The sequence below is a fragment of the Ctenopharyngodon idella genome, chromosome 19 (assembly GCF_019924925.1).
Source record: "Ctenopharyngodon idella isolate HZGC_01 chromosome 19, HZGC01, whole genome shotgun sequence".
Taxonomy (NCBI): Eukaryota; Metazoa; Chordata; class Actinopteri; order Cypriniformes; family Xenocyprididae; genus Ctenopharyngodon; species Ctenopharyngodon idella.
This window is the reverse complement of record NC_067238.1, coordinates 32,507,124-32,528,791: the sequence shown is the minus strand read 5'-3', so window position 1 is coordinate 32,528,791 and position 21,668 is coordinate 32,507,124. Positions and strand designations below refer to the sequence as shown.

General features: G+C 39.0%; 1 protein-coding gene across 3 annotated transcripts; it reads left to right on the top strand.

The window, feature by feature from the left end:
• The first annotated feature begins 558 nt into the window (after positions 1 to 558).
• On the top strand, positions 559 to 13,807 carry prdm1b (PR domain containing 1b, with ZNF domain). Of its 3 annotated transcripts, XM_051873356.1 has the most exons (7): positions 559 to 724; positions 1,355 to 1,626; positions 6,243 to 6,362; positions 7,572 to 7,821; positions 10,806 to 11,662; positions 11,742 to 11,870; positions 12,187 to 13,807. In XM_051873356.1, exons 2-7 carry the CDS (start codon positions 1,456 to 1,458, stop codon positions 12,715 to 12,717), a joined length of 2,058 nt encoding a protein of 685 aa, XP_051729316.1. In that variant the 5' UTR covers positions 559 to 724; positions 1,355 to 1,455; the 3' UTR covers positions 12,718 to 13,807. The 3 variants fall into 3 exon arrangements, with proteins under 3 accessions (XP_051729316.1, XP_051729315.1, XP_051729314.1); XM_051873355.1 differs by lacking the exons at positions 559 to 724; positions 1,355 to 1,626; positions 6,243 to 6,362 and adding an exon at positions 7,137 to 7,461; XM_051873354.1 differs by lacking the exons at positions 559 to 724; positions 1,355 to 1,626; positions 6,243 to 6,362 and adding an exon at positions 7,142 to 7,441.
• The last annotated feature ends 7,861 nt before the right edge of the window (positions 13,808 to 21,668 follow it).

Sequence of the window (21,668 nt, the reverse complement as noted above, 5' to 3'; positions counted from 1 at the left end):
TTTCAGACCGTGGCTGACTGATGCTCAGTATTTGATGTAGTTTACATGACCGAATGTTCCAGGTCAGAAGGTCTCTGTGTCGTGTGATGAAACCCTTCAGACAGGTGTCTGAGACGCTCTTCAGTTTGACCTGCTTTGTTTCTGTCTCCAGCTCTTCCACTGCTGGCCTCAACAGAGTATCACACACCAGGCCAGGTCTGGATCTAGGTCACAGAGGTGTGTGTGTGTGTGTGTGTGTGTGTGTGTGGAGGGAGGGGGTCTAATTGGGTTGGGACCAGATTGCTCATTAAGAGCCCATCCAAGCAAAAGTCCACTGGTGTGTTTTCAGTGATCCAACCATCTGTTTTTTTTACTCAGTTGTTCAACTCCATTCAGATTGTCTACGAACATCCTTTGTCTTCTGGAGGTGTTGATGTGTACGTTTGGGGCTGAAACGCTTCCAGTGTCCCGATTGGATCATCTTCAACTAATCCCGACGGTCACATGATTAAAGCCAGATGCTGATTGGTTAGTCTTTGCTACTCAAAGGTCTGGCACAGCTGAGCGTGGACAGTTTGAGTAACAGTAGCCCACGAGTCCGAGATACAGAGGGATCTGCTGTTGGAAGAGTGTTTGGATTTCATGGAAACTGGAAATCAAAGAAGATGACAGAGTGACGGCGCAGCAGGAGAGCAGCGATGACTGACCAAAGAGATCGAGCATGCAACAGCTGAACCAATGTGAAGTGAGGCCACAATATTATTATTTTTCATATTGTGATCTTCAGGCCTAGTTTTGGATGGAGGATGTATTGAGATGCAATTGGATAAAGTTAAAGCTCTTGTGAATGTCTCCAGCTCATTAACATCTATTTATTTATTTGATTGGTCAAAACATTTGCATGTGAAATGATAGTTTATTACTGAAAAATCATGACAATGAAGTGAGTTTGTGCTTAAAACAAGAATATCTGAGTGGATCTTTAATAAAGTTTATTTTTCTGACAGATATTTGTTCTTGTTTTAAACACAAACTCACTTCATTTTTAGTCTACTTCTGGCCTAATAACAGTGCTAAATGTGGTCTAATTAAACGTATTGTGACGTTCATCTTTCAAGAATACAGTGCTTTTCTTGTAAATCTCAGAGCTGGCGTCACACACCTAATCATCATCATGTCTCACTGATTCTCAGTCAATTAACTGTTTTAAGCTATTGTTAACTACTTCTGAAGAAGTGCACATTTATGGTTTGGTTCACAGCACAAGGGTATGTATATTATGTATTTCAACACGCAAGTGTATTATGTTATGCAAGGCATGTATTGCCTCGAAGGGAAATGTGTATGCTAAAGACATATTTTGGTTTTTCTTTAGAACTTTGACTAACCAATAAAGCAAAAAGGAGAACCAAAGCAACACTAACCAAAGCAGAAAACACTCAAGCAAGACTTAGACTGAAAAGCAAAGTAGTGAAAATGAAGTTGGAGGCATCTCTGGACGACATGAGCGAGTGGAGGGAGGTGGACTTCGCGTTGAATTGCACCTACATCGTCCACGACCAGGCGTCCGAACCCAGCTTCAGCCTGCCGAAGGCCATGACTTCCATCCCACGCAATCTCACCTTCCAGTACAGCGCCGACAACCAGGTACGATCATCTGCAGTTTGAGGCTACGCTCGCTGCATTCCCAATTCCTTTATTTCAACAGACTTCTTACCTAGAGAAGCTTGTGCAACAGCACTTTCACTTCAGGCGGTTTCCTGCAGCAGAAACTAACAGAAAAAAAATCCTGAGCTCATGTTTTCCCAGCAAACTCAGAACAAGTGTCCTCCCAGTGACGTTACTAGAACGTTGCTTCAGAGTTATCTGGTATAACATTAGCACAAAAACACTGAACATTTGGACGTTCATCTAACGTTTTTTAAATGTTACTACTTGCTTCAGAACATTCAAAAAGTAACGTTCCCATAATGTTTGCAAATTAGAATGTTTGCATAACCAAGAAAAACATTGGTAACTCTTTATGTATAATGCATTATAAAGGAATGCACATAGTGCATTATATCTTCTCATAAAGAATTGTAACCGAAGTTAAAATGCATTATAATATTTGCAGATACTGGTTGTTTGTCTTGTGTTTTAACGCATTATACTTTCTAAAGGTGTAACAATGCATTATAACTGTGGGTACAATTATTCATGAGATCATTATAAGGTGCATAATTAATGCATTAAAATATGTTTATATTGCATAGGTGTTACCAAAACGTTTTTAAAACACTGGATATTTTGAACATTCTGAGAACATTCGTTTTTATAACTTAATAAGAACATCAGTAAAATGTTCTTAGAACATGTTTATGTTAGCTGGGATCATGCTGGGTTAAAAAACAACCCAAGTTGGGTTGAAAATGGACAAACCCAGCAGTTGGGTTGTTTTAACCCAGCATTTTTAGAGTGTATCATTTTGAAAAGAAATAAAACTTGGTAGCATCATGATATTTCGTATGGTATTTTGTTGTAAGCTTATTAGGGAGTCTCAGTACCTCAATTTCACCTCCATCTGAACCATTGAGACGTCAGACTGTAGAAGTTTAAAAATACAGTTCCATGAAATGAGATTGCTCCATTTAAAGTATCGGGTGACGGAAACAGATCATTTGACACTGTGGTTCAGTAGGTCAGTGTGACGATGACAGAGAAGCCGTCAGCCAACAGTCTGATCACACGAACTCTCTCTCTCTATGTCTGCTTTTTGTGTTTTTGTTTGTTTTCTGGAGTATTTGATTCTGATTTGTCAATCAAGATGTTTTGCAGTTAAAATTTTTTGCATAAAGACCCCACTATACAGTGATGAGGTCATTATCACAATAAACCGCTCCAGGATACGCCCCATCACCTTATTGAGGTTATTTTGGGTTGATAACCATTTTATCTTACTTAGTAACTTTAAACGGCAGCTCACTGAGCAAATATTTTGTATTAAAATAAATTTCTGCAGTTGCTATCAATGCAAATTAACAATGGATGCGTTATGAAAAATTCTCCATTTTATGTTTGTTTAATCTTCTTTATCTCGTTTACACACACTTGACTGTCATTATTCAGCCCTTTGCTGTGGTTTATTTTGTGTCTGCTTCATGCACTTATTTGTTGTTGCGTCTTTTGCATGATCCAGTTTCCCTCCTTCACAGGTGAAAGTCAGTTCCTCTTTCTAAAGCCCTCTGCTCTTTTTATGTTCTGTCACGCTGGAGGTGTGAAATTGTGGTCATGAGCTCACATATGCTCACGGGTCCGTCTCAACAGAATGTGCAAAGATAGAAAAGACGACAAAATGTGTGAAAAATGTCCGGCTTGTGTTAAGACCTCAAGATCACCTAGAAATTACAATTCTGTCATACAGTTCTTTCTCTTCCCTTTTTCATACACTCTTTTATCTCTCATGTTTGTATTCTCACATCTTTTCTCACATATCACCCCTCTTGTCTCAAGCATGGAGATAAAAACAACCATATCCTTGAATACAACAAATTTCCTGTCACGATAGACTGAGGCACATTTAGATCTGCATTAGAGAGCTGTTAAGAACGGTAGATCTCTCTGGCCCCTCAGCAGAAGTTTACGAATACTTCGAGAGGCGTCGTATACTTCCCATTTTTGACTATTCCTCTGGTCTGGGCTGATTCTGTGAAAAGCATTACTATTATGTTGTCATTGACAGAAAAAACCCACATTCAGTGAGTGTGTCAGTTCCCGGAGGGCCGGCAGCACATTTGTGTTGGAAGGAAAAATGAAAGATTTTAGGGATGTTGGAAAGCCAGTCTCACGGTGACTAGACTGCCAGTTATTTGCTGTAGGGTTTCTGTAATGCACACACACACACACACACACACACATTCCAAAGTTTCTGTATTTGTGAAAGTCTGCATATCAATGCTTTAACATGTTGTTGGTGCACAATGACTTTTGTGTGGGAGAACAGAAACTCTGATTAGAAGCTACACTCTAAAAAATGCTGGGTTAAAAACAACCCAAGTTGGGCCGAAAATGGACAAACCCAGTGATTGGGTTAAATGTTTGCCCAATCTGCTGGGCAGTTTTATTTTAGCAAGAAATACAGTAATTTTTAAACAATAGTTGAGTTTAAGCAGGTTGGTCAAACATTTAACCCAACTGCTGGGGTAAAACAACCCAATCGCTGTGTTTGTACATTTTCAACCCAACTTGGGTTGTTTTAACCCAGCATTTTTTAGAGTGTAATATCAGCAGTGCTTGTAGAAGCAAAAATGATGTTCTTCCTCAGTCTTGTTTTCCACTACAAATCCTTAAATGTTCTTAAATCAAGATACATTTACTGGAGAAGCAAAATGACGTGACAACTCACTTTAATTTCAGAAAACAAGACTTAATATCTTAAGTCATCTTGCTTCTGTAAATGTATCTTGATTTAAAGAGGACCTTTTATACTTTTTTTCCATGTACATCTTTCTTTACTGTTGCTGTTTGAGCAAAAGTTCCTCCAGCAGCAGTTCTTCTCTGTTTCTGAACTCCCTGAAACGCCTCCATCTTGAGTTTTCTTCACAATATTCCTCATTTAAATAATTCATACGCAGAATAAAGGGGCGGGGCCTGGTTGAGTTAGTTAGTAGTGTGTTGAAACTGGCGGTTATGGTAAAGACCGGGACATGGGGGGGGCTTCATAGAGACAGGAACTAAACAGAGCGTTACTGACAGACTGGGAAGAGAGGAGCTGAACAATGGAGAATATGAGGAGAATAATCAACATTCAAGCAAGAAAACCTGTTCTAGTAGAACCTAAAAACACAATCAAGACTTTATGTTAACTGGCAACAGGCACAAACGTACACAATCATGCATGAAGCATGTGTATAAGCGATGCTCCCTGACCCTTCGCTCGAGAAGTGTGCCTAACTAAGGGGGGCACGTGGCAGATGGGGTGATCTGTGACAGGACTCAAATGCGCAAACACTTATAGAATCTCAGCCAAAGGAAGTAGGTTAAGCTTGACTGATTAACTTTCGTTTGGACCGAAGATCCTCGGACAGCTGGGGGTGTTTGGATGGAGGGTTGAGTGCGTTGGGTTGGCGTGCTGCCGTTGGCCTTCACCCCCTCCTCGTGCTCCCTAAACCCTCTCTGAGCGGTTAATCACTAAAGACCAACCAATTAGTCACGCAACGCTAACGACGCACAATTCCACTGTCATCGCAGCTCTCGTCTGCAGCCAGTGACGTCTCTACGACTTCTTAGAATCCACACTCTAAAAAGTGCTGGGTTAAAAACAACCCAAGTTGAGTTGAAAATGGACAAACCCAGCGATTAATTCGGTAACACCGACTATTGTTTAAAAATGACCATATGTCTGGCTTTAAATGAACCCAAAATAGGTTGGAAATTAAAAATCAGACACATAATTACTAGAGGCAACAATAATAATCAAAATGTGAACATTTATTAATAAGCATATTAATAAATGTTAATTTCCAACATATTTTGGGTTCGTTTTAAGCAAGAAATACAGTAATTTTTAAACAATAGTTGAGTTAAATAAAACCACCCAGCATGTTAGGCAAACATTTAACCCAACCACTGGGTTAAAACAACCCATTCACTGGGTTTGTCCATTTTCAACCCAACTTGGGTTGTTTTTAACCCAACATTTTTTAGAGTGCATCATTTCTTTACGTTTGCATTAAGTATTGTGGACTTTCAACCTACAATTGTTGTATTCACTGCAAAATTTCCTTGTTTTCAGTACTAAACTTCTTAAATCAAGATGCATTTACTGGGAAAACAAGACAAAAACACTAAGTAAGTGTATAAACGTGCTAGTCAGGAGTTGTTTGGGGCCGCTGACCCCCACGCCACAGTGTGACCTATATACAGGCCTAGTTTCTGCTTTCTACAGAGCATTGAGAGTGCACCACCTGCTCCATTTTGTCTTCTATTTCTTTTAAGGACATAATTGTTTGTCAATACCACCCAACTTTTGCCAGCAGGGTCATCGGGGTCAAGCTTATTGAGGACAGCTGTGTGTTTCTAGGTCAGGGTCCAAGTAGAGCAGGGAAAGTATAAGTCTGTTTATGCACTTAACTCATTACCTTAGGTCGCCTATGACGCCTTCCGCAGGTCATCTCCAACCAAACACGCATGGCTGAACTCGTGCAATGCAGTTCCTGTTCAATTATTATTAATCATTTATTTCAATCGTTCCTAATTTGGCTGTCTTTCACTCGCTCTTGCAGGTGACTGGCGTTTTCAGCAAAGAGTACATACCTCAGGGTACGAGATTCGGACCTCTTCAAGGGGTCATCTACACCAAAGAAAACGTGCCCTTTCAGACCAACAGGAAGTACTTTTGGAGGGTAAGTGATCTAATCTTTCAGGGACACCCATTCCACTGAGTAAAGAGCTGCCAAACCGGTCATGACTGACTTTCCAGAGAATTTTAGCAGAAAGGAGCCGGAAGCTTATTCATTCATGCTCGAATACTTTCAAATATGCATTGGCTTCTTCAACAGGATTGTCTTTCTTTTAAAAACACACCTAGATTCACACATGCGCTAAAAATGGAGTTATCCTTATTAGGTTTGCTTGGAAAACACAGAGGAAGCTCTCAGAGCTCTTGTTTGTTGTAGATTCCTGTCTTGTTCTCATACAATGGTTTACTCAGCAGAAGTTACCAAGTATGCCTATTTCGAAACCATCTGACAAAAACGCAAAGGATACGCAAGTCTTTGGTTTGTGGCCAGGTTTTAGAGAAGTCGGGATTCCTGCGCAGACAGAGACGCACACACACAATCACTTTCTTTTCACTCCTTTGCATCTAAATGAACTTCAGTCTCTTTATCTCCCTACCAAGGTCACTAGATTTATGTACGTGGTTGTGTTTATATGCATGGTGCACGTAGGTGTGTTCGAGTGTGTGTGTGTGCGCATTCGCATGTCTCGCTCTGGGTTTTCCTAATCTGAGCTGTCCTTTCCTTTCTCCGTTTCCTGTAAATCCATTCTGACTTCCTGTTGCCTTACAGCATTGAAATGACGCAGCATGTCATGTGACCGAAGGCAGGTGGACGGATGTGTCCGTGTGGGTGAAAGTGTGTTTGTGTTTATGAGTCTTCAAGGGTGTAACTGGTTAAAAAGGAGTGTCTGTGATAGGGGAGCTGACATGTCCTGGCACGTCTACACAGTGAATTCCCCTGCACACAAATGAGAATGAAAGTGGGAGGAGACAGGGGCGGAGACTGTGCGTGTGACTGGCAGCATGTGTGGATGATTTTGACGCCCCAGCACTTTATAAAAAGCCTGACATCATTGACACACACAAAGTTAGTCACACGTCTTCTGCGGGACAAGCCACACACACACACACACTTCACAGGTTAGGAGACACAGAGGAGTTGATATAAACAGCTGTTTGACGAGCGTTCTGTTCATGGCAGAGGTGAAGAATCTGATTTACAGGTTTTAAAGCTGAATTTGATACTGTTTTTAATGTAATGTTTAATTGAAATGATGCTGACACCTGCAGACTGGACCAAAGCATTAACGTGTTGTCTTCTCTCTCCATCCAGATCTACAGTGGTGGCCACCTACACCACTTCATCGATGGCTACGATGTCCAGCGCAGCAACTGGATGCGGTACGTCAACCCCGCACGCTCGCTGGCCGAACAGAACCTGGTGGCCTGTCAAAACGGCCAGGAGATCTTCTTCTACACCATCCGGCCCGTGGAGCCCAAGCAGGAGCTGCTGGTATGGTACAGTCCGGAGTTTTCCCAGAGACTGTGCGGCCAACAGGAGCAACCAGACCGCCTGAAGCCAAGTGAGTCATGGGCTCCGGGATTATCCCACGTTATTTGGCATTGGGGAGGGAAAAACTGCATGAAGTGTTGGCTTTTATGTAGTTAGTTTGGTTTTTCCTCTTATATCTTTGTTGCGTTCTCTCTTGCTTTCTTGAGACTATTAGTCACTTTAGCTGCCTTTGTATTTCTGTCTTTCCTCTGTCTGGGAATCAGGTGACTCCTTAAAAGCCTTTATCTACAAGGAAACAAAGTTGGCATGAAAAAAAAAATACAAAAAATAAAGAAATAAATAAATATATATATATATATATATATATATATATTATATATACATATGTATGTATATATATATATATTTTTTTTTTTTTTTTTTTTTTGTAAATTTTTACAAATAATTGCAAGGAATCGGTCATTAAGCGAAATGTAACATTTTCAAATGGTATTTTATTTTAAAACGTACTCTAGTAATCTTTATTGACAACCTCGAGAATCATTTTTACAGTGTAAGAGTTCAGTAATTAATGGTCACCCTCAGTTCTTCTGTGTACACTAATTATGTTTATATCCAAAATATATAAGGGAGGATGTTTGACACTTTTCTTCATTATGTGGCTGTGTCGTGTGTGTATATATATATATATATATACATATATACCTTAACCTTATGGGTGTATATATAAGATTAAGGTATATATATATATATATATATATATATATATATATATATATATATATACACACACCTTATGTATGTATGTATGTATGTATGTATGTATATATATACATACATACATAACCCTAACCCTTAATCTTTAAGGTATATATATATATATATATAATGAACAATGAAACAATGATTCATTTGACACTCTAAATGTGATAAGCATTGAGAGTGACTGTAAATGAACCTGTTTGTATATGAACGTGTGAGGTCTGTGAGTGCGTGTGTAAGTGTGTGTATGTTTATGACAAAACGGTGGACTGTCTGGATTTTTCTGTCTAAGTAGATGTCATGCGATAGTACCTATATCACATTGATTCAGTCTCACACCGACACTGCTATTTCCTCTCTTATTCACCCCTCGGAATGTGTGTAAGTCTGTTTCTGTGCATTTCATGCATTATGTCTGCTATCGTTGAGGACGATTACCTGAGTCATGCTGACACATCTCTAGTGATGCTTTTACTGAACAATTACACCTAATTGTTAAATATCCCTCTTTAGGAAGTCAGTCACTGTGAAGACTTTCTTAGAGCCTCTTCTTTTTAATTTGTATCATCCAGTCCATTTTAAAAAGCTCTGCTTCCTGTGTGAGGTTCAAAGAAATCTGTATATTCAATTTTAAAAAGCGTTATGTTACATCATAGAAGTCTTGTTGCTGGACGTTGGTATGTTAATTTCTTAGAACACGGTAAATATCTGCTGCTTCTGTTCATCTGCATTTCTCCATTGTTTAGATCTTAGAATTTGAAGACATTTATTAAAGTTTGAATTTGTGCTCTTTAGAGTGTCAAATATCCATTTTCACTTTCCCCACGGTAGTTAGGAAATGCCTAGACGATGCCTGTAAATGTTGCACCAGATTGGTTTACATCAGGTTTGAGGAACCGAGTTTTGACCACAAGGGTTATAATGTGTTTGTGTAATCTTCCCACTGCTGTGTGACACAGTTGAGCCTTGTACCACTCTCCATGATTTAGCAGGTTTTGTCTGAGTCACCGCAAAGGTTACTGAAAGAAGCTAGCTCTTGTGGCTTTCTTTTTACAATCTCTAGAGTGAAAGGACAGTAATAATCTGACCTTATCTCGATTCCCTGTATAACAGTAAGTAACAGTTAGTGCTGAAGTGGTGTAGTAGGATTTTTCCCATGGTTGAGGACATCTGCTGTTATGGTGAGTCAGAGTAGTTTCTGAGTGAGAAGTATCGCCGTGACACGAGGCTCCTTTCTTCCGATACATACATATACCCCTCCACCTCACAAACATACACACACCCACACTGCGAACACCCACACGGTTGTAATCTAGGTGCTGCGTGAAAGCAGTACTATCTCTTTGTCAAACAGAAACCAGTCAGATATCTTCTGCCTGTCAGCTTTAAACTGAAAGAGCTGCCATTTACCATAAGTGAGCGTTTGAGGAGGAAGGTTATGAGTAGGTGTACGACATACAGGCATACAGGCGTGTTCGATGGGTGACCGACGTCGCTCTGTGAAGGCTTTGACCTGCTTGGTCAATTTCAGCGACGGAATACGTTTTGAGCGTGAAAAACGTTGCAAGTTTCGATGCCACGCCAACCAGGGCTTGACGTTAACACCTGCCAAATGCGGGTGTATTTCAGCAGTGGTGTGTAACTCAGTCGCTCCTACTAGCCACTTCCTCCTCCTTTCATTTGCTCCGGATGATATTGTTGGCGTTACAGGGCTTGAATTTCGGTGAGGGATTGCGCATACTTTTACTCTTTCCCACAGATTTTGTGCTCACACCCAAACCGCACGCATAAAGCCACCTCTCAGTACTAAATTGAGTTCTTTTTTTGCTGCTTATTGTGCTTAGTCAAATACACACAAAATAATGTCAAAATGGAGGATTCTTGTAAACACAGTCAATTATGTCTTAAGTAATATATTGGATCCGTGCATCAGGTCTTAAAGTGACAGCAGCCTAATAAACCCGCTGCCAAATTATGAGATAATATCAAAAATATCTATATGAAAATGCTGAGTGACTAGTAACTTTGGAAAACCACTAGCCACAGTGGCTGCTGAGCAAAAACGTTAATGTCAAGCCCTGCCCCAAATGACTATAAGTAACTTTGCAACTATTTCTACTAACCCTAACCTAACTGTCTACTAATACTCTAATGAATGCTAGTTGACATGTAGTAGAATGTGTAAGGAAAGTCTAACCCAGGTTTCATACTTGGGTTCTCACCTCTGCTGTCTGTCAGCCTTCACACTTCACTTTGCACTGTCTAACCTTTTTTTTCCCTCTCTTTCTACAGAGTACATGCCTGATATGGAGTATCAGAAACAGCCCCTACCTCAGTACGTCTACTACCCAAAACAGGCCGCGAGCCCACACAAACTTCAAAGTGAGGGAGAGGAAGACGAGGTGGACGAAAAGATCGATGTAGAGGTTATTGAGAGGGACACGCCACCTGACACACCGGACGAACAGGTCATGGATTTCAGCAAGAAAGCTGTTCCATCAGAGCCTGTGCAATCTCCACATCCCAACCAGAAGGAGATGAACATGAGCGCTCACCCATATCCCACCCTGTCCCCGCCGCAAGACCTCCCTCTCCACCTACACGGCCTCTATGGTCATCGAGAGGGTTTGATCTCATACCCTTCACTGCCCTCACCCAGACCCCTGCAAGCTCCATATCCGGTTTTACCACAGTACAACCCTCATTACTCACGTCTTCTCTTGCCCCCATACTCCCCGCCCTTTCCTTCCATGCTGTCCTCAAAAGGGGGTCTCCGGTACAACGGATTCCTGGGTAGTGATGGCTTGCCATATCCTTCCATTCCCCAACCCGGTCTGTTACCAATGACAATGCCCTATCCCACCCCACTTCATGGAGGTCTGAAGGAGAGAATCCCAAATACTCCACCCCGAGGAGCTCCCGCAACACCCGAACTCTCCCCTCCGCCAATGCACTCCCCTCAACGGAAATGCGAAGAGGCCATGAACCTCAGCCTGGCTTCACCCAAGAGCACGCCGCCTCCGTCCTCGTCTTCTCCACCAAACCCTGGGTACAAGTCTCTCCCGTACCCACTCAAGAAACAGAACGGCAAAATCAAGTATGAATGCAACGTCTGCCTCAAAACCTTCGGTCAACTGTCCAATCTCAAAGTGAGTCGGCTGCACTTGATTTGAAGTCTTGTTTTGGTATGATTTGGTTGAGACTAAAGGGTCTATGTTCACTTTAAAGGTGCACTTGAGGGTCCACAGTGGGGAGAGACCATTCCAGTGCAACTTGTGCAAAAAGAGCTTCACCCAGCTGGCCCACTTACAGAAACATCACCTGGTCCACACAGGAGAGAAACCACACGAATGCCAGGTGAGTTAATGTACTGTGACTTAAGAGACTCAAGATAAAGGGCATCAGATGACAGTTATATCCCATTAACAAGCGATGATGACGCACACCCACAACATTTTTACCTTGTCACTCCTGTTTCCTGCTTTGTTGTACTGTAACTAGAGAGGGCGTGACAGTGGCGTCAACCTGCACTAGTCATTCATGTTGACCACTGAAAATAAATACAGCCCTTTAGTGAAAAAACTTGTCTGGCTTGCTGTCTACATACCAAAGCAACAACGAAGCAATTATGTAAGGTTGTCTTATTTTCGAATTCTCTTTTGAATCTCCATAGGTGTGCCACAAACGCTTTAGCAGCACCAGCAACCTGAAAACCCACTTGCGTCTACACTCTGGAGAGAAGCCGTATCAGTGTAAGCTGTGTGGGGTGAAGTTCACCCAGTACATCCACCTCAAACTCCACCGTCGGCTGCACAGCTCCTGCGACCGGCCCCACACCTGCCAAACCTGCACCCGGGGCTTCATCCACCGTTTCTCCCTGCACCTCCATCAGCGCTCCGGCTGCTGCCCCGCCGCCCGTCCTGAAATCCCAGAGCTGAGGCGTGCCGCCGAGCTGGTGGAGCGATTCGACGCCAGCCACGAGGCCGAGGCTCTGCCCGAGAGCGCTGGAGAAGCTCAGGTGGACGCTGCCTTGGAGAAATGGTTGGCTAGAAGTTTGGAGAGCGGTGAGGGGAAGGAGGACGCCGGGTTCCTCAAGGCTTTTACCGCAGTACCTCACGGGGTAACCGCCATGGGTCATCACCAGGAAAGAGCCAGCGTTGTCCACTTCAACCACCGGCCCTCGATTAAGACTGAGGAGGAGTAGATGAGGGATGACATATATAACCCAAATAAATGCTATCTATGCACAGGGCATTCCCTAGTTGACACCAAAAATCCTCTCAGAGAGAAGATGCGTAAACCAAGCCAATGAGAGCCACACCAAACAAATAGTGTTTCCAAAGACTTGAGGAATGTGTCAAGTGATTGCACTTCTACCCTCTGACCTGTTATAGAATGAAGATGTGATTTATAATGTCCATCCGGTTTTCAAACCGATGTGAAAGTCTGTTTGTGTGAGTTTGTCTTAACTTATTATTGATGAGTTTTTCTTTTTTGAGCACTGTATCAAATGTTTTTATATGTGTACTTCTGTTTTTTTATCTTCTTTAGTTTTAATTGGGATTCTCAGGAATTGTGTGTCAATCCCACTATGGACACTATATGTTACAGTCCCAAATGGGCTGGATTTTCCCATCCATTCCAATTGCGGTTTGGGTGTGAATGTGTACAAATGGATTTGTTAAATAATTTTGGATATGATCCTTTATGAAAAGTTGTAAATATGTGTCTTTTCAAAGGGATCATTCACTGTAGCTTTTTATAGCAGTTTTTTTTGCAACAAACAAATCTTGAACCCCTTTGACATTGGAAAGAAAACATGCCTCACTTTTTATTTAATATTTGAATTATTCTTTGTTTTCTTAGTCTTATGTTACTGGGTTGTGTCTACCAATGTTTACTGTTGTCTCTTTAATCCAAACAAGTATTGTTAGCACTATGAAACTGATCAGATCGATGTAGCTGAAACTGAATTTGCCAATCATGAAGATTGCAATACTTCTTTTTATATAGACTACAGACACAACAGTACCTCATACTAAAAGGTTAGCTCCATATGTTATGCTCTTTTAATTTATTTGATGTCAGCACTGGAAAAAGCAGGAACTAGATCCAAGTGCAGGATATTTGAACGTTAGCTACAACAGGGTTTAGAAACGAGACTTTTTGTACAGTTCTTTTGTTATCCTAGTTTATTTTTGACTCAGTCCAAAAGATGTCGATACTTTATATGTGAAAACCTATTTTTGACAAACTTTTATAATGTAGCGCATTAAACTTTACTTGTCTAAGAACTCGCTCTTTCCGTCTTGTCGTGGTGTTAATGGCCTTTCTCTGTCAATAGAATAGACTTTTCTCACCCACACACTCATACTACACCCATCAGGCTCATTCGTTTGAAAGTCCCACACAAAATGTTGGTCTCTGTGGTCGTATTTCTAGAAAGTAGAGGAACTGAAATTGTTGCTCATCAGCCAGGACTGATAAAAAATGCCCACCATCACATGCAGAGCTGTTTTTCATTTTGACATGAAAAAGAAATCATAAAAACACCCTTAACCTTTACCTACTGATACTTTACAGTGGGATTTACAGTAAAATAGATATAACTCCTCCCAGTGATTAGATATAAAAGATGATAACAAGAAGTATATTATATTTGATTAATGAAGAGACTTTCTGAAATACCCGTAACCCGCTGGTGCTCCTCATTTAAGGGTCAAAAGTGGCCGAACACCTCAAATGTATCAGTAAAAGCAATGTAATATATTTTTTTTCAATAATATTTTTTTAATATTTTGCATTTTGAGGAAAATTTATGGTTCAAAGTAATATTAATGCAGTAATTATGATCCTCAATTTTTACAATACAATTTTTATTATTTCTCAATTAACCCCTTCAATTTTTTATTGAAATTCATTGTATTTTCATTTATTTTTTTATTTCTATGGCAGTCATTTTTGACCAGGAGGAGTACAAGTGTGACTACTTTTTTAAATCATTCAACCTTTTCAAATAATATGCATAATTTTTATTTGGTGTTCTTAAGCAAGTGCCACAAAAGTCACCAAGTGTCGCGTCATACCAACAAAGTAAAAAAATAAAAATTAGATAAAAACTAGGGATGCACGATATATCGGCCCGATAAAAACTTTGGCCGATATATTAAAGCTGATAAATAATGTATTATTTCCTCCAGCTGAGACACTTCAGATGCACACTGTCCACCATGATGGTTTTGAATGGCTTGAAATATGATTGAAATCACTTCAAAAAGGAAAATACAGTTAAGTACAACAATAGCGCAAGTCTGTCATATAAGCTACATAAAATTATAATGAGAACATTATAATCTTGTGCTTGGGACATGGCTTTTAATGGTGAGACTTTTGTTTTTATAACCAGGATCTCAAAAATTACATAAAAAGTTTGACTTATATCGGTTATCAGCTTTCAAATATAAAGAAATATCGGTTATCGGTAGCGGCCAAAATGTTCATATCGATGTATCCCTAATAGAAACACTTTTTTTTTCAGTCAAAAGTGAGCAAAGAGCACCAGAGGGTTAAAAGTCCTATCTATATAATGTAAAAGTGATATCGTAGTTCTACTAATTGTGAAACTGGAGGCCAATATGAAGAAAAGCATTGATTTGAGTAACGTATCTGGCAGTTTATCGTCACCATTCCCGCTTGTGCTTTCACTGAACCGCTCTTCTAGTCTCTGTGAGCAGGTAAAACTGTGGTACGATCAACATAAATGTCAGTAACGGAAGACAAGGCAGTTACAGTAAGAAATGCCTCACGTCTTCTCTGTCCTCTCTGAGTACAACACTTATCTGTTTCCTTTTGTCAAAGCCTCCCCTCTTCTCCCCTGGCGCACACATGTAGGGAGAGCCCCGTGCCACACACACACCTCAGACCAGAACAAACACACCTCAGCGTGAGTGTGTGTGTGTGTGAGAGAGAGAGACACAACAAGTGAAAGAAAGAGCACTTCTGTCATTGACAGCATGTCAAACCACCACTTTGAATACATTTTAGGAGAAGTTGCAAGAGGCCCTTTTATGGCAGAAAGGAGAAAGAAACAGAGAAAAGCATGTGAAAACACACCGCAGAGAAAGAGTGGAACTTGACTTGCTGTAAATGACATGTGGAGTGTGTGTGTGTGTGTGTGTGTGTGTGTGTGTGTGTCTGTGCGTGTCTGTGGGTGTGTGTGTCATGTTCGGAGTACTTGCATTGCCTTCCTGCGCAGACTTAAATCTTCAAGCATTTAGTAATTGCTAGTAAGTCGTTCTCCGAAACTCAGAAGCTTTAGTTCCTGTCAACAGCGGCCAGCGCAGCACTGGGGCAAAAGCTGTTCAGATGTGTAAAACATATCGCTGTTATCTCTGACATTTTACAGAAAAAATACAACATACAATTAGTTGATAAGTGCATTGAGTACACTGTAAAAAAAAAGAAAAAAAAAAAAGACTTTTCCAAGTTGTAAATAAAGACTGTTGGAGTGTTTTACAAGAAAATACCATTGCAGTCTTTCTATTTCAATTCAATGTGTTAAAAATGTGAAAAATGTTTCAAAGTAAATCCTGCACCATTTTTTTTTTTTTTTTTTTTCTAATGGAAAATTCCAGGTAAAATTTGGAAATTTGAAACCTATAATGCAGGTTTTTTTTTTTTTTTTTTTTTTTTTTTTTTTAACCATGTGATTAATGTCAAGATGGCTTTAATCCAATGTTATTTATTATAGTTTTATTATTTTGAATTAGCTTTTATGTTTATATTTTTAGTTAATTTTAGTTTAATTTTTATTAGTCATTTAATTTTGTGCTTTTGTCGTTTTAAATTATTGGTGTTTTTTATTTTTTTTTATTTTATATATCGCTATTTAGGTCTAATTTATTTTTATTTCAGTTTTAGTTTGTTTTTTATTTCCAGTTAATAATTTTAGTGCCTCACCTTAAACTTATTTCACTTTATTGCCAAAACTTAAAAAAAAAAAATGTAAAAAACAAAACAAATTTACACAGTAAAATACCGTTTTCCATTGAAACAGTAATATACCATAAAAACAATGCATTCTGGGTCATTTTATTTGTCGTTTTAGGCTACTTTCTTGAAAATTACAAACATTACCCAGAATGTTTGTACGGTATATTACTTAGTTATATTACAATGCATTCTGGGTAATATTATCTGTCGTGGCCTATAGGCTACTTTCTTGAAAACGACAAATATTACCCAGAATGCACTGTTTTTACAGTATAATACTGTATATTGCAGTATATTACAGTATAAAACGGTATTTTACTGTGTAAATTTGTTTAGGTTTTTTTTACAGCTATTTTTTATTGTGAAGGCAACATTTCTGATTTTCATTTAGTTTGTTTTTCAATATTTATATTTTATTTCAGCTTAATTTCAGAAATGGTTTGAATGGTTTCATAACCCTGAATCCACATCAAATAGAATTATTCACTATAGTTGTGGAATGTAACGTATGATTAAGTCTGCAGCGCTGCTTACATGTGGAAAGCTTTCAACATTTAACTTCGCCACACCTGTTGCCATCAGGGCAAAACATCACTTAAAAAGCACATCAAAGGTGACACTACAAGCCTTAAGGGATTAGTTAATCATTATTGATTCCTTATTATTTAAATACATTTATTTGATGTTTCCCTGTCATTGTGCACTTATTAACATAATTAATGGCCTCTTACAGATGGACCTGTGTGTAATTTGAATATTACTAAAACAACAACATTCCTGTGCAATTGGCCAGACTGACTGCCTTCTGCTTATCCATTAATCACTCAGAAGTGTTATTATATATCTCTGACTACAAGAGAATTGAAAGTGCAACCGGGCACCGTCTCTTCCAGCGAACCCGAGTCTGGAAAAGCAACATTCAACGATTCAACACATATCATATCTCTGTCTCATCTTGCTGTCACTTTAAGGGCAACACAGAGGAACGTCCACTTAAACTTTTTGGCAACACTTTACAGTATTTGTAAATGCAAATATTAGCAAATGCATTGGCAATTAACCATACTTTTACAATATTTATATAGGAGGTTAATGTTACTTTCTACATATAAAAACTTTTTTTAACATTTCAAGTTGCATCATGATTACCATAACCTAATGCTATTGTTAATGGGTCATTGATGAATAAGGTTTTAAAAAAGTGTAAAAAAAAAAAAAAACATATTGGAGATATAAATAAGTTTTAAAGGTTAACATTAAGATTATGTGTTTTTTATAATCAATTAACACTGCTTTTGTCATTTTTTACAAGATGGACAAAATTTGTCACCCAAAAAGTCATTCGGTTTAACCAAAATTTCGGTTTTACCGAATGACACTTTTGGTTTTACCGAATGACGATATTTTCAAACGATGCTAACAGGCTGATATCTAGCTAGCCAACAAAAGTACAATCAAACATTTTATATTTAGTACAAGTTTTTAAAATATTACAACATTTTCCATGTTTTATAGCGGTTGTACCGAATGACCTGATGTTTCGGGACATGCGTATGATCAAGTGAAAACATGAATTTATCAAATAGTTAAAAGAGAGTTAGTTACTTTGCTTCATGACCATGTGGTCCTGTGCAGTTGTCTGAATGATGTCACATCCTGTCACATGATATTGACCGCATGACTTGATCCAAAATGGTCCCTTTATATTGGTTACTCCAAATGACATCTATTTTTTCCAGACATTCTTTATCATAACAAAGCAACGACTTCTACTCATAATTTTAATACCATTTTGCACTATGTTGATATATGATGTTATAAAATCATGCCAAATATATACATTTATTACATTTTAAGACATTTTAATCACAAATTAAATAGCTGTATTGGCCTTTAGATGGTTAAACCAAATTTCAAAATCTTTAAAATACCTTTATATGTCGAAAATATATAATTAAAACCTTTTGGATTCTTTAAAAGAGATCTAGTTGCTCTACCTTACATAATTTGGATGTCATATATTTAGGGCCCAAGCCACCAAGACACAGGGCCCTATTGTTTTTCTAAGGATTATTATTATTTTTTTTTCAACCATCCGGGGCTTTTTGGGGGCCTTAACGTGCTCAAAAACTCTTGAAAATTGGCACACACATTGGAATCTGCGGCCATTAGGACGCCACAGAGGCTGGGACCCGGGTGTGGCACAGGGGCTCTACGGCGCCCCCTTAAATAGGGTCCGAAAACTTGGTTCGAATATCAAACATGCTTGCATGTATTAGTATGAAACTCGGTACATATATAGACCTCATCAGGCATAATAACTTTCATGCTTTAAGTTATACGCCAACTCAACAGGAAGTCAGCTATTATGGGTTTTATTAAAACACATGCTCTGGAATTTGATATACTCCGCTTAGGCGATTAATCCGATCATCACCAAACTCTGTCAGCATGAAGTCAAGACATTGAGGATGCTAAATTGTGAGTGGATTTTTGATATCTCAAATGGTTTGGCCGTGGCGAGGCAACGAATTTATGGCAAGAAAAGGGAAACAGGAAGTGTGTTATAACTTCTGCATACATTGATTGATTTTTATGAAACTTCAGCTGTGTGTTCGTTGTAGGAGGCCGATCACATGGATGTGACTATTGTGAGTCAAAGTTATAGCGCCACCAACCGGCAGCAGGAAGTGTGTCACTTTCAAAACTGATCAGATTACACAGAAGGGAACAAACCCTCAAACTTCAATATTTGTTTTGGATGCTTTTGAGACTCTTAGCATGCTTCAAATTGCATGAAACTCGACACACGTGTCAGGATTGTCATCCAGTAGACATGGGCAAAGTCTTAGAAACGGGCGGGGAGAAGGGCCTCTATAGCGCCACCTTTTGACAAAAGTGGGGGGGTTAGTTTAACCTACAGTCACCAAACTTGGTACACATATTGTTCTCATTAGGCCGGGCAACTTTCTAATTTACAGTCATTAGCTCCGACCAACAGGAAGTCCAATATTTTGGTTTGAATGTGGATTTTTCACACTCTTTCTCTGTCCTCCCTGCACTCATTTGAAATTGACCTATGACATTCTATGACCTGAAATTCATCTAAATTTAAACGATCTCATGGATGTGGCTGTTGTGGTTTGTGATCATATGGGCACCAACTGCTGCAGTAAATGTGTTGTATTCAAATGACTTTGAAATAGTCCTTTTATGTTTAACCGGTTTAAATGCCTATTGCCCGCCGTGCACCGTTGTCCTGAATCCACCGGGTTGGCGGTGCCACCGGGCTTGGGCCCGTCATCGCTGCTTGCAGCTATATTTGTTTTTTATTATTATTAAGGCCTTTGGACAAAAAAAATTACCTGTCAAGTCATTGACACTAATACTTTCATTTAGACAGTAATGTTTTAATACACTCTGATCCCTCTCTTTGTGTATTTATATACGGTTATATGCATGTTAGGACACATTCTGACACATCATCATCCCATTACTACACATCTGAATGTCAAAACATTACTTGCTGTTTTGAAACATGCACAACTCCAATTGCCTTTGCCCCCAAAAACCAAACAGGTCAGAAACTGGCAGGTCACATTACTGTTGCATGTGTGGGTGAGGAGAACTTGTTACCACGAATAAACATGTAAATATTGCATGCAATGAATTGTAGTCAAAAGGCAGTTTAATGCTTCAGTGCATTTTCACTTTTCCTTCTTCAGCTCTGACTCACAAACACAAGCATGATTAAATGTCACAAGTGAATTCTAAATATGCACAGTAAAAAGCTGATCACACGTTAGATAATGTGCCTCACTTCTAACTAAAACAAGTGCATGGCTGAGAGAAAACCAGAATTTCATTGCAAATGTATCATATTGTCATAGATTAAAAAACAAAACAAATAAACAAACAACATTCAAAAGAAATTGTTTTCACCACGTTTACTTCCAGATAACTGTGCAATGGATTGACTGCTTAACCTGTTTTGTGTTCGGTAACATTAAAGGGTTGGAATGACTGACAGGTAATGAGCGTAACTGACCGTTTCTACTTTCTTTTTATTTTAGGCAGTACAAGGGTTTGTTTCCTTCTGTGTAATCTGATCACTTTTGTAAAGTATGACACACTCAAGTACAAAAACAAAATCAAGAGTTTCTGTTGTGAGTCCTGGCGGATTTCAGTTCAGTCTCTCGTATGTTTCTGTTTCATGCAAAACAACAATACAACACTAGCACTTCAGCGAGCCGAGCGGGAACTTTCACAATCACTTTTTCCTTGCCACAATGTCAAAGAATAAATAAACAACCTGCACGTTTTGAAACAATAAAGTTTTGCTCATTTTCATTTAAATTTTTATCTGTTAACATTTTTTATTTCTTTTAAGTAGGTCCACATGAAAAAATACTATAGTAATTTATGGTAAATACTATAGTGTTTTTAGACCATACTATAGTAAAGTACTTGAATAAGTAATTCTATAGTTGCTGTGGTAATATAACAACTATAGTAATATAAACAAATTACTTTACCCAACACTGTACTAAGTTTTCTACAACTATAGGGTATATAATACAATACACTACAGTTTACTGTAGTAAAAAACTAAAGTACACTACAGTATTTATTACAGTTGATCAGTTCACTATAGTTAATACAACAGTATGCTTTAGCATTCATTAACAGTGTTGTAAATACTATAATATATACAGTATACTACAATTTACTATAGTATGGTTCAAAAACACTATAGTAAAATATAAAAACACTATATGGTGTTTTTTGTGTTGAAAAATGAACAAAATTTAAATAATAATCAATACATAGCAATCCTTCTTCTAAAACGTGTTTTGTTTTACTCTGATTCACTATTGTAAGCCTATCAAAAGTGTTTATAATTTAGACCTGACGGGGTGGTTTTCGCGGGAAATTGCGTATATACGTCACTCGCCTGCGGTTATCTCGTCATATCCGCAAACAGAGAGCAAAGTTGCTCCGGCTGGTTTGAAGCGTGTCTGCTGTGGGAGTGGCACATGTTAGTTGTCACAGTTTAGTTTACACTAGTGATGGGGGCTTTCGAAACACTGCTTCATGAAGCTTCGAAACCTTTACGAATCTTTTGTTGCGAAGCAGCGATTCGGAGCGTTTCAAAATGTTAAA

What these genes read in the sequence shown, in the direction of transcription:
- prdm1b (XM_051873356.1), top strand. Translation starts at nt 1,456, where the DNA reads ATGAAGTTGGAGGCATCTCTGGACGACATGAGCGAGTGGAGGGAGGTG. An exon ending in ACCAGACCGCCTGAAGCCAA is followed by an intron (nt 7,822 to 10,805) that starts GTGAGTCATGGG and finishes CTCTTTCTACAG; the next exon opens with AGTACATGCCTGATATGGAG. An exon ending in GTCAACTGTCCAATCTCAAA is followed by an intron (nt 11,663 to 11,741) that starts GTGAGTCGGCTG and finishes TTCACTTTAAAG; the next exon opens with GTGCACTTGAGGGTCCACAG.